This window comes from Macrobrachium nipponense, chromosome 2 (genome assembly GCF_015104395.2).
Source record: "Macrobrachium nipponense isolate FS-2020 chromosome 2, ASM1510439v2, whole genome shotgun sequence".
Taxonomy (NCBI): domain Eukaryota; kingdom Metazoa; phylum Arthropoda; class Malacostraca; order Decapoda; family Palaemonidae; genus Macrobrachium; species Macrobrachium nipponense.
Genome location: NC_087201.1, coordinates 154997074 through 155009755, shown reverse-complemented (window position 1 = coordinate 155009755; position 12682 = coordinate 154997074). Strand labels below are relative to the sequence as shown.

The 12682-nt window shown below is 37.5% G+C and overlaps 1 protein-coding gene across 5 annotated transcripts in view; it reads left to right on the top strand.

Annotated features, from left to right (window-relative positions):
* Positions 1-12682, top strand: part of LOC135221051 (transgelin-3-like) — a 156172-nt gene that overhangs the window by 64206 nt on the left and 79284 nt on the right. For all 5 annotated transcript variants that reach the window (XM_064258792.1, XM_064258788.1, XM_064258789.1 and 2 more), the window contains 2 exons: positions 2221-2287; positions 11180-11284. In XM_064258792.1, the coding sequence (XP_064114862.1) occupies positions 2221-2287; positions 11180-11284 (172 nt within the window). The remainder of the gene's footprint in view (positions 1-2220; positions 2288-11179; positions 11285-12682) is intronic.

Sequence of the window (12682 nt, the reverse complement as noted above, 5' to 3'; positions counted from 1 at the left end):
AAGCTGAGTGCAAAAGTTATTCTCTCTCTCTCTCTCTCTCTCTCTTTCATATAAACCTGAGTGCAAAACTTATTTATTCAACTCTCTCTCTCTCTCTCTCTCTCTCTCTCTCTCTCTCTCTCTCTCTCTTCAATTTATATGAAGCTGAGTGCAAAAGTTATTATTTTAAAAGTTACTCGCAACCGCCAGACCTCACGTCAAACATTTACATGTAGATTCTGTATTCTTTTGGAGAAGAATGCATATATTTAACAAAGTATTCATAACCTTATGCAGTGTTTGTTTGTTTGTTTTTTATAGCAAAGAGTGAAGGTGGTTGACTTAAATGAACCAAGTTGAATCAGAAGCGTAAGATTTTCGCGTGGATTATTTTTCTGTATGTTTTTAGCATCATGGGACTAACAAATAATATCGATTGTATTTTTCTTTCCTTGTGCATGACTGCACCGGGGAGTTTGTCATTAGATGAATAGAGTACATGTGCAGTGATTGATACGTTATATTAAAAGCCTGGTCAAAGTTTTAGGTAAATAAGTTTCCTTACGATTGATGCAAAATTATAATTTGGAAAAAGGTGAACTCTTCAAAATCTGAAGAAATCAACGATGACAGCATCGGTGGCGGTAGTTTACTGTAGTGTAATACATTTGGTTTACGCCTGAAGTTTCTTAAAGGGTAAATTGTACGTGAACAAGCCCATATATCGCCTTCTTGCGAAGAAGTGAATAGAGAAGATACCTAAAGGAAACACCTGTAATCGTTATTTAAGGTCCTTTGCAGCATCCCTTCGGCCCTAGCTGCAACCCCTTTTGTTCCTTTTGCTGTACCTCCTTTCATATTATCTTTCTTCTCTCTAACTTTCCACCCTCTCCTAAAAATTGTTTCAGTGCAACTGACAGGTTATCCTCCTGTTACACCTTTCAAAGCTTTTACTGTCAGTTTCCGGTGAATGACTTCATAGGTCCCAGTTGTTGGCCTTTGGCCTAAATTATATATATTCAATTCTATAAGGAGAACACACTAAAAAGCACATATCTCTGCTAAGTGGAAACCTTCATGAGGACGTTGGCTTGTCAACAGAAACATTCAGTGGTCAGAAGTTCAAATGGTCTGTTAATGGTTCAGAGGAGATTTGACTTCAAGAGGATCTTTCTTTCCGGAAGTAATGAGTAAATTTGGAACTAGAAGCTACAGTAACGATGCTTCCGGTTTCCGTTTCTCAGGCCGGATATATTTAAAACAAGTCAGCAGAGGAATCGAGTTCCTCGTTGGACGAGTCGGTTTCGTGTTCCACTACCGATCGCAGGGTCCGGGTTCGATTCCCCGTTCTGCCAACAAGGAACCAAAGGAGTTCATTTCTGGTGATAGAAATCCATTTCTCGATGTGGTTCGGATCCCACAACAAGCTGTAGGTCCCGATGCTAAGTAACGAGTTGGTTCGTAGCCGCGTCAAAATATCTAATTCATCGGGCCAGTCCTACGAGAGCTATCAATCAGCTCAGTGGTCTGGTTAAACTACGATATACTTGATTTAATCAGAGGGATCTGTGCTCGGAAAATGAGCTTGTCATCAAAACGTCCAATTCTGGAAGGAATGTGAGATTTAGGCCTAATGCCAAGCGTTGGAACCTAGGAGGTCATTCAGCGATGAGAGGAAAATTTGAAAGTGATTGAGGTTCTGAAAGGTGTAACAGGAGGAAAACATCGCAGTTGCATAGTGAAACACTCGTTAGGAGAGGGTGGAAGGTCAGATGGAACAAAGAAAATATGAACGGAGGTACAGTAAAAGGAATGAAAGGGGTTGCAGCTAGGGGACGAAGGGACGCTGCAAAGAACCTTAAGTAACAAGCTCTAGACTCTAGACCTTGTTAAGTGATACCTACAGTGCACCGCCTGTGGTGCGCTGATGGCACTAACCGCCCCGCCATCCCCACGGGGAACTTACAGTCCTGTCCCTCCCAAATTCTAATCTTTTGTTACCAGTCGCAAGGTCCACGTTTATTTAATTATTCTGTAAATTCGCACCACTTTTGTGCGATCCTTAGCAAACAAACAAACAAATCAAGTGCGAAGGATCTAAATAAGTAGATTATTTGTTACTGCCTACTGATATTTATTTGTCTTTCCATCTTTACAGTTTTCTGTAAATGCCTTTTTGTTGAAAGTAAATTGATTTGCGCATCTTGGGAAATGAGTAACACCGTTTCTTCTTCTTTCCAGGTTAATGAACGTCCTGCTTCCAGGAGCAGTCCCGCGCATCAGCACTATGAAAGCACCTTTCAAACAGGTAAGCCACACCTCGGTGTTACGGAGAGAGAGAGAGAGAGAGAGAGAGAGAGAGAGAGAGAGAGAGAGAGAGAGAGAGAGAGAGCGAGCGGAATATTTTTAAGAGAGAGAGACGAGGATGGAGGACATTGGGTTGACGAGAGAGAGGAGAGGAGAGAGCTCTGAGATATTTTTTAAGATTTGAGACTGGGAGACCGCAGAGATTCTGGAATACTTTTAAGAGAGAGAGAGCGAAGAGAGGTGAGAGAGAGATGACGAAAGGGGGAGATGAGATGAGAGAGAGATATATATCTGATAACTTTTTTAAGGAGAGAGGAGATGAGACGAGATGAAGAGGAGACAGTGTAGAGACAGAAGATGAGACGACTGAGAGAGTGAGGATGAAGAGAGGACGAGAAGAGATGGAGGAGACGCTCTGGAATATTTTAAGATTGAGGAGAGGAGAAGAGAGCGAGAGATATCTGGCATACTTTTAACGAGAGGAGAGAGAGAGGTTTTTTTTTTTTTTTTTTTTTGAATTTTTTTTTTTTTTTTTTTTTTTTTTTTTTTTTTTTTTTTTTTTTTTTTTTTTTTTTTTTTTTTTTTTTTTTTTTTTTTTTTTTTTTTTTTTTTTTTCTTTTTTTTTTTTTTTTTTTATTTTTTTTCTTTTTAAGATTTTTTTTTTTTTTATTTTTTATTTTTTTTTTTTTTTTTTTTTTTTTATTTTTATAAGTTTTATTTTTTTATTTTTTTTTTTTTTTTTTTTTTTTTTTTTTTTTTTTTTTTTAAGTTTTTTTTTTTTGTAAGTTTTTTTTTTTTTTTTTTTTTTTTTTTAACTTGTTTTTTTTTTTTTTTTTTATTTTTATTTTTTTGTTTTTTATTTTTTTTTTAAGTTTTTTTTTTTTTTTTTTTTTTTTTTTTATTTTTTTTTGTTTTTTATTTTTTTTTTTTTTTTTTTTTTTTTTTTTTTTTTTTTTATTTTTTTTAATTTTTTTTTTTTTTTTTTGTCTTTTATTTTTTTTTTTTTTTTTTTTTTTTTTTTTTTTTTTTTTTTTTTTTTTTTTTTTTTTTTTCTTTTTTTTTTTTATTTTTTTATTTTTTTTTTTTAAGAGAGAGAGAGAGAGAGAGGAGGAGCCCCGAGGTGGAGAGAGATAGAGAGAGAGACGGAGGAGAGATAGACGAGAGGAGGTAGAGAGAGAGAGGAGGAGAGGAGCGGCTCTGGAGTATTTTTAGGACAGCGTATCTGGATCAAGTGACATATTTTGAAGTGACTGTTGTAAAAGTCGTCAATTTTGCCATAATTGACCCAGTGGAAGAAGTCGTCCTGTCATAGATCTTGTTACTGGGTGCGAGCGAAAGCTGACTGATAAATACTCGAGGGAGAAATGTCGGAAATATAATTTAAAGTTTGTGTGGATTGCGTGACTTGGTCCAGTGCCTAGACGAAACTGGTTTTTAAAAGGACTCGCTTAAACAAGGTCGGCCGTTTGAGAGAGAGAGAGAGAGAGAGCGAGAGAGAGAGAGAGAGAGAGAGAGAGAGAGAGAGAGAGAGAGTCCTGTAGACTTAATTACTACCACAGTTCCGGCTCTGGATCCTGTTGTATTTGCATTATTTACATTAAATTCTTTCGGAGCTAAACTTGTGGTCTAGTTGTGTATATGGATCCTGGTCCAAGATGGGATTTCCATATAACTGGAAAAAAAACCTGGATCAAGTTCAGAGCCGCTGAATTTCTAGTCACTGATTAAGCATTCAGTTGTTGATTCTTGGGTACCTGTCACTATATTCAGCGTTGTGTTCCCAGCTTGTAGGAAAAAACAGCACCATTGAAGGTGTAGTGGTACAGTTCACCCCTCCTTTAACCTAACCGATGGTATTATTCAACGACTTACTTGCAGCTTTAGAAAGGAACTTAAGAACAATACAGCCCCTTTGAATGTTTAGTACTTTTCTCTATCTCCTTAACCTAACTTATGGTAATATTCATCAACTTATTTGCAGCTTTAGAAATATACAGTACCTTTGAACATAAAGTGTTTTTCACTACTATCTCAACCTAACTTATGGTTATATTCAGCGTCGCCATCACTGCTTTTAGAGATATATAGCTCTGTTGAACTTGTAGTACGTTTCACCCTGAACCTAACTTACGGCAGACTACTTAACCGCGCCTCAGTGGCGTGGTTGGTATGGTGTTGGCGTCCCACCTCGGTGGTCGCGAGTTCGATTCTCGGCCATTCCATTGAGGAGTGAGAGATGTGTATTTCTGGTGATAGAAGTTCACTCTCGACGTGGTTCGGAAGTCACGTAAAGCCGTTGGTCCCGTTGCTGAATAACCACTGGTTCCATGCAACGTAAAAACACCATACAAAAAGAAAAAAGAAAGAAAGAAAAAAAAAAAACTACCTTACATAGCTATTGATGTATAAACCAACAGAATACACTGTGGATTCAGAGACGTGGGCTATCGGCAAACCAGTCAAGTTCGTGTCTCCCGAGGCTGATGGACAGTGGCCTTGGACTCTTGTGTATATTAATGAGAAGAACGACTGTGGGTGAAAGGAAGCCGGTGGAAATGAATGGTAATAAAACTGGTAAAAGTTACTCGTTGATCATTCGCCTACAAAGGAGGAATCGATGCAGTGTGTGAGGGAGATACGATTCTGTTTTGTCAAGTATATGTTGCGAGAATCCAAAGGGGTATAGTATATATGTTATGAGAATCCAAAGGTGTCAAGTATATTTTATGAGAATCCAAAGGTGTCAAGTATGTGTTATGAGAATCCGAAGGTGTCAAGTATATGTTATGAGAATCCAAAGGTGTCAAGTATATGTTATGAGAATCCAAAGGTGTCAAGTATATATTATGAGAATCCAAAGGTGTCAAGTATATGTTATGAGAATCCAAAGGTGTCAAGTATATGTTATGAGAATCCAAAGGTGTCAAGTATGTTATGAGAATCCAAAGGTGTCAAGTATATGTTTGAGAATCCAAAGGTGTAAAGTATATGTTATGAGAATCGGAAGGGAGTGAAGTAATGCTATTTGTGATGTTTATCGTGGAAATAATGCCTAATGGGTTCTCAAAGTTAGGGCTTAAAATGATCTCGAAACTTTTGCAACAATGCAACAATGCTTCGTCAAGGTGCATCTGGCAATTCCTTCGAGTTAATGTAGTCAACAGCTTATTAGATCCTCGTATGGAAATTAAGCAGAATGAATATTTACTGATCCATCTCCCAAAAAAATGGGACATTTATTTTTGTAAGACAGTGATGACCTTCACCTCAACTCGAGTTTATTAGAATGCATAAAAATAGAAATCGTTTACTAACAAGTGATTCAATGTTTGAGTGAGTCATGTCCTACGTTATGCGTGTGTGTGTGTGTGTGTGTAAGTTGCTTCAAAAGGAGTGTTTGTTTATTCGACTGTGTATGTGTTAATGAAGTCTAAAAAATGTAGTATTGAAAGCATGTTTTTCTCATCAATGAAGTATTTCAATTTAAATCTCTCTCTCTCTCTCTCTCTCTCTCTCTCTCTCTCTCTCTCTCTCTCTCTCTCTCTCTCTCATCTCATCATATATATATATATAAATATATATATATATATATATATATATATATATATATATATTATGCATATTACGTATATATATTATATGTTCAATATACATATATACACAAACATACATGGACACATACAAACACATACATACATACATACATACATACATACATACTACATACATACATACATACATAATATATATATATATATATATATATATAATATATATTATATATATATATATATATATATATATATATATATATATATATATTATATATATATATATATATATATATATATATATCATTGGCATAAGACATGCTCTACGTCCACGTATTTCAACGCCTGACACTTCGATACGAAGCGTCCTTGAGAAAGGAGTCAATGTTTACGAAGGCGAAACCTTAGAAAGGTGGTCTAGACTCTAGAGAATCATAACTGAAGGGGAGATGAATTGGAGTAAGTGTTTGTTTGAACGAAAAACTTGGATTATATAAGATCCTTGCGCATCCAGGGGGAAGGGGAGGAGGTAGGATAAGGAGGGGGGTGGGGGGAAGAGGGTGCTTGGATCAAGACCCTTTCGCTTTTATAGACAGTACTTAGTTTGTCTATATGTAAGAATAAGGTCGGTGTAAGCGTATATGCCTAGGATTGCCGCGCGTAGCCAGCGAATAGTCTTTTGTTTACTGTATGGAGTTGGATCCCCGAACGCTTGTTCATATCTGGTTACCAGTTATCGAAGGCTTTAGTACTGTAGGATTGCGTCCTCGTTTTCTTTGCTTATTTTTGATGCTTCGTTATTACCATCTTTTTTTTTATGTCTGCTGAAATTCAAGAGTTTCGGTGTTGTGGGAAATTGGACGCCTAGTGCGCTACTGAGTATCTGGTTCTCATAGGGATAGGTTGCGGTTAAAACTGCGTTGATGTGCTGTTTTTTCTAAAAACTATGTATTTATGAATTTTGAATTTAAGATAGGGAAGCTATTTTTTTAAGAAGTACATGATCTGTGGGTTAGATAGTTCCTTAGTTGAATTCAGTGGTTCTTAACCTGGGTTACGAGACATGATAGCTAGTGCGGTACTGTATATTTACTGTATATTTTCATATGTTTGTCTTGTATTTGTATTGGATTAGGGCACTGAAAAAGATTATGAAACACTTCTTTAATTTATACAGCCTCTCCCCTGTTAAGTTTTCTTATGTTTTCTTGAAAGTTTAGCATTTTATTCTTATATACAAAAAAAGGGCCTCTTTAATGCAAGATCAACTGGAGATGTATCCTGCCTCACGTATGGTCCAAATCCCTCGTATGTTTTTGAGAATGTTATGTTGTTGCTATTGATATTTATAAGGGAGGACTTCACAGTGGGAACTAACTTCAGTATTATAGGGCACATATCTTGCACCAAACGGTGATACGCGAGCTCCTTTACATATCTCTAGTGGCCTACCACAGGGTTCCATTCTTTCCCTTTATTCTTTACATCAGTTATCATAAGCCCCTATCTAACCCTACCCATGAAAATGAGGAGTAGTCTTTTACATTGTATTTCTTTTTGCTTGGTACCGTGAGTGTGTATGTGTGTGTGTGTGTGTGTGTGTGTGTGTGTGTGAGAGAGAGAGAGAGAGAGAGAGAGAGAGAGAGAGAGAGAGAGAGAGAGAGAGAAAGTTCGACGAGAATGTAACAGCATCTGGGGCAAATATTTAGAACTGTTCAAGTCATGTAGTGTGAATATTTAGTTTGAGAGCAGCTGGGTGGCTAAAACCAAATGAACTTTGCATAAGTATTGTTCGAATGATAAAATGATAGACGTATAAAGAATTAAAATAGTAAAACATTGATAGTTTTCGTTATTATTGGCTAGGTAGAAAGGCAAAGAGAGCAATGCGGACCTTTTTAAAAACCATTACTTTTTATAGCTGTGTAGTTATTTATGAAGGCAACGAAAGAAATGATAGAATACGTGAATGAAACTGACATATCATGAAAACATGGGAAATACTTTAGCAGGTAAATGTTTATACAGTTGGAGTCCTTTGATGAAATGTGTGGATTATGATAGTAGCAGTTGAGCTAATCTCTCTCTCTCTCTCTCTCTCTCTCTCTCTCTCTCTCTCTCTCTCTCCTCCGTAGGGGGGTTAGTGCCGTCAGTGCACCTCATTCGGTGCAATGTAGGCATTACTTAAGGTTCTTTGCTGCGTCCCTTCGGCCCTTAGCTGCAACTGCTTCTATTCCTTTTACTGTACCTCCGTTCGTATTCTCTTCCATCTTACTGTCCAGCCTCTCCTAACAATTGTTTCATAGTGCAACTGCTTTGAGGTTTTCCTCTCGTAACACCTCTCAAACATTTTACTATCAATTTCCGTTTCAGCGCTGAATAAATGGCCTTAGTTGCCCCAGTGTGCTGGGCAAAATGCCAAAAATCTATATAAATCAAATAAAAAGTCTCTCTCTCTCTCTCTCTCTCTCTCTCTCTCTCTCTCTCTCTCTCTCTCTCTCTCTTTTCTGTTCCACCACTTTCATCTTATCTTAGCCCTTTCCCATCTGAATCCCCCATAGATGGCCCTCCGCTCAGCAACTCCTATAAACAAATTCTGCCGAAGGATACCATCTAACTGTTTTGCTTCCCTCGTGACCTCTGCTTCTTCGAGTCCTGCACCTATCCACGATTGTCCTCTTCCAGCCTTCCATCATCCTTGGATAAGTGGAAGGAGCTATAAAAAAAAAAAAAAAATAAAGCTTCTTAAGGTGTCTGAGAATAGCATTCTTGTTGCCGCATCTGATTGGATATTAGGAACGGGTTGGTTTCGTGTTTAAGTTAGTTCTTGTAGGTTTTTTTATCTCGCAGTATTCAAGTAATTCGTTTTTTGTTTAGATAATTACCAGCTATAAGCCCGTCTCAATCTTGTTCACAACGTAATATTTATTTTCATTTAAAATTAAATTTGTCTTTTTATTGGTGAAGCATTGAAATGTAGATTATCCATCGATTTATCTATATATGTGTCTGTGTACACTTGTATTCACTGTTGCCATTTGGTGTGTGTTTACCCTCCAAACGAATCACACAAAACCGTGGAAATAAGTGAATTTAGCGTATCTATTTGTAAGGTATATACATAATTATTAGAGTAATTTTCTTATTATTGCATTATTATGACACCTCAAATGCATGGAAACAGTTTGTAAAGGCATCGGCGTATGTGTCAAGCTCCGCTAAATTGGCAACGACGTAAATTGTACAACAAGGTCCAATCACAAATCTTTGAAAGCTCCGAAACTGTCATCCGAAAATATTCAAGAGTTGGTCAAGTGATCATTCGACACGCAAAGGCAACTGGCATCGGGTATATTGAAGTGTTGAGGCACTGGCGGTTATGCAAGGAGAAGAAAATCTAGTTCGTAAACAAACAACTGCGAACGCGCTGACAGTGATAAATGGGATGTGTTAGGTCAGTGCCCAGTTTTGCTCCTTTTTATGGAAAAGAAAACCAGGCTTCAATAGACTTTCTATTCTGGGATTGTTTGTCATGCGAGTTAATTGCCTGTTGCAATAACAACGTAAAGTACACAATGAAAATGTCAATAAAGCTGAATAGAAATGTTTCGATGTAGACATGTGACACACTTGCACAATTGTTGTTAGCCGAATCGATAACTTCACTGGCGTCCTGAATTCGTCTCTGTCCGCTGGGCGGTGGTTCGAACCCACGAGTGGACGAAATTATCATTAACTAAAAAAATTCACCTACGGTTTACATATATGAAAATATATCAATTCCGAGGCAGAGCGAATTAGATATGATAGGACATTTGTAGCTCGAATAATTTACATTAATCACGGTGATGTGATAATTATTCATGCTGGTTTAATGTGTGATAGGATGTAGGCAGTTTATCGTAGCTGTAGTTTATTGTATTTGTTTGCATCAACTTATTCATCTGATATATAAGCAATTATGCTATGATTTTAATACAATCTAGGATTGTAAACGTACAGATATAGAAAACGAACGTATGCTGTGAAGATCAATAACAATATTGCAATATGATATGGTTCACAGCTTTCTTAATTTTTTGTTACGATACTTTTTGCAACAGAACATTTGACGAACGTGTTATCGAACAGGAGCAAGAAGTCTTGTAAAGAGAGAGAGAGAGAGAGAGAGAGAGAGAGAGAGAGAGAGAGAGAGAGAGAGAGAGTCTGTGAACAGAGGCAGACTGTGAGCTTGGGCGTTTTTTTGTTGAGAGAGCAGCGTGTGAAATGATACGGTCTCTTGGGCGTGCATTATGAAGCCATGAGTGTCAGGGAACTCTAAAACATATCCATCTTCATTATCACGTATTAGTTGATCTCTCTCTCTCTCTCTCTCTCTCTCTCTCTCTCTCTCTCTCTCTCTCTCTCTCTCTCTCTCAGCTACAATTTCACATTTTCGGTATCTGTTCGTTTAGGTTTTCAGATCAGTTGTTCTTGTAAGAATTAGGTCTCTCTCTCTCTCTCTCTCTCTCTCTTAGCTATGTTTTCATATTTTCCGTGTGTTTGTTTAGCTTTTCGATCAATTATTCTTGTGAAAATTAGATTCTCTCTCTCTCTCTCTCTCTCTCTCTCTCTCTCATATTTTCCCTATGTGTTTGTTTAGCTTTTTGATCAATGGTTCTTGTTAAGATTGAATCTCTCTCTCTCTCTCTCTCTCTCTCTCTCTCTCTCTCTCTCTCTCTCTCTCTCTCACATATAAACGTATGCAATGCCAGTTTTTTAAGGAATGCATAAATGAATATGAGTTGCATTATCCACGATCGTCTGCTGAATACTGAATTTGATAAAGATGAGATTATCCTTTCGTTGAAGGGTTTGTCCTTTGAATGTTGTATATTTATTCCTGCACATATCGTGCCTTTTGATATTTATGAACAATAGTCAATATTTTCGGTTCATTGAGGGTTATTCATAGTTAAATGTTCTTTAAGGATTATTCATAGTTATTTGTAAGAAGCATTTATACGGGTGAGGTAACGCACGTAAATTTTCCTCTCTCTCCACCCACGCGCACACACACACACACACACACACACACACACACACACACACACTTTTACTTATGAAGTTGCTGAGGGAGAAAGGGAGTTTCCTTAGCTTCCTTTATCCAAAAAATATTTTCATTTATATATGGAGGTGGTTGCGCGCGTGAGCAGACGCACATTCCCGCACGCAAACGCAGGCAACTGTCTGTAGCAAACTTCTTTCAATTTGTATGATTTCGTAGACGACAGGAGTCCTCTGCAGCCTTTGATTGTGTTCCCTGTGATTACTTAAGAGTCTCTTCTTTTTTGCAATTTCAGCGCGAGAATCTGGAGCTCTTCTTGAAGGGCTGCGAAAACTACGGACTCAAGAGCCAAGACTTGTTCCAGGTCAACGATCTCTACGAGAATAAGAATCTTTATATGGTGAGTAAAGATGCAAATGTTTGTTTATTTATATATCATAAAATGTAATTTGGACAGAGATAGCTCTACCTCATAGATACGATGTCACTGCTGATATTGAGAGACTGTGCACTTTATATTTATATATAGGGCTTTATAATGTAAAAATATAATTATTTCAGGTCTTCGTAATGTATAAAATTATTATTTTAGTTTAGATGGTAAAAAAATTCTAAATGTAAGTATTACTGTTTAACTGATGTTATTAGGAAACTATATATATATTTTGTTATTCTTTATAATATTAATCATCTGAGAGAGAGAGAGAGAGAGAGAGAGAGAGAGAGAAGAGAGAGAGAGAACAAATGGAATGGAAATGTTGTGGAAGATTCATATGACGTCTCAGGTCGGGGACTTGTATCTCGAGTTGGTGGGGTGGCTGTGATAACTGATGTAATCCACAACTATTAGATTTAATGATGAAATTGTTGTTTAGATGACACTCGAAAGAGAGAGAGAGAGAGAGAGAGAGATCGGGGGGGGGGGGGGGGGGTTTTTTTTTCGGGGGGAGAGAGAGAGATGAGAGAGAGAGTTTTAGGAGAGAGAGTAGTGGGTTTCCATTGTGGCGTATTTTCACTGACTGATGGAGTAGATCGCTGGCCTCAGTTGAGTACGTAAAGATGATATTTATTTGACCTTGCATCTATTATTGTCATTCTTATTTGATTTACTAATATTATTCTTATTTACACTTTCGAAAAATGCTTCTATGCGAATGCAGTGGCCATTTTTGCATCTCGTTCACTGTTAATTTCAACTCCAATCGGATAGCGATCTGAGTCGACGAGGAATTTGCATATTGTTTGTTTAATTTGTATTAATGAATGCAAGAGTCTCTCTCTCTCTCTCTCTCTCTCTGTTTTACACACACACACACACACACACACACACACACACACACACACGGATCCTACTTATATCCATTATGAGGCCAGGATGATCGTAGTCATATCACTGCTCGAAATAGACTTAAAAACTCCGAGCTCGGATCTCTTCACTCCTCGGCTTTTGCTCCTTGAGTGACGTCGTCTCTCTCTCTCTCTCTCTTCTCTCTCTCTCTCTCTCTCTCTCTCTCTTCATCGTCCTCGTTTCGAGTGAGCTCGAGGTACGTTTTGTGTCTAGCCCTCTGTGGATTACTTTCGAAAACTTGCTGCGAGTTTTAGCCTCTCTCTCTCTCTCTCTCTCTCTCTCTCTCTCTCTCTCTCTCTCTCTCTCTTTTTTTAGATTGTAAAAGTGTTCCTGGACATCTTACCTAAGTGATGATACTCTGGCCTCTTAAACAGATATATTAAATGCTTCATGCAGTTGCACGTACAGATGCGCTCCTTCGAATAATGAGAGAGAGAGAGAGAGAGGAGA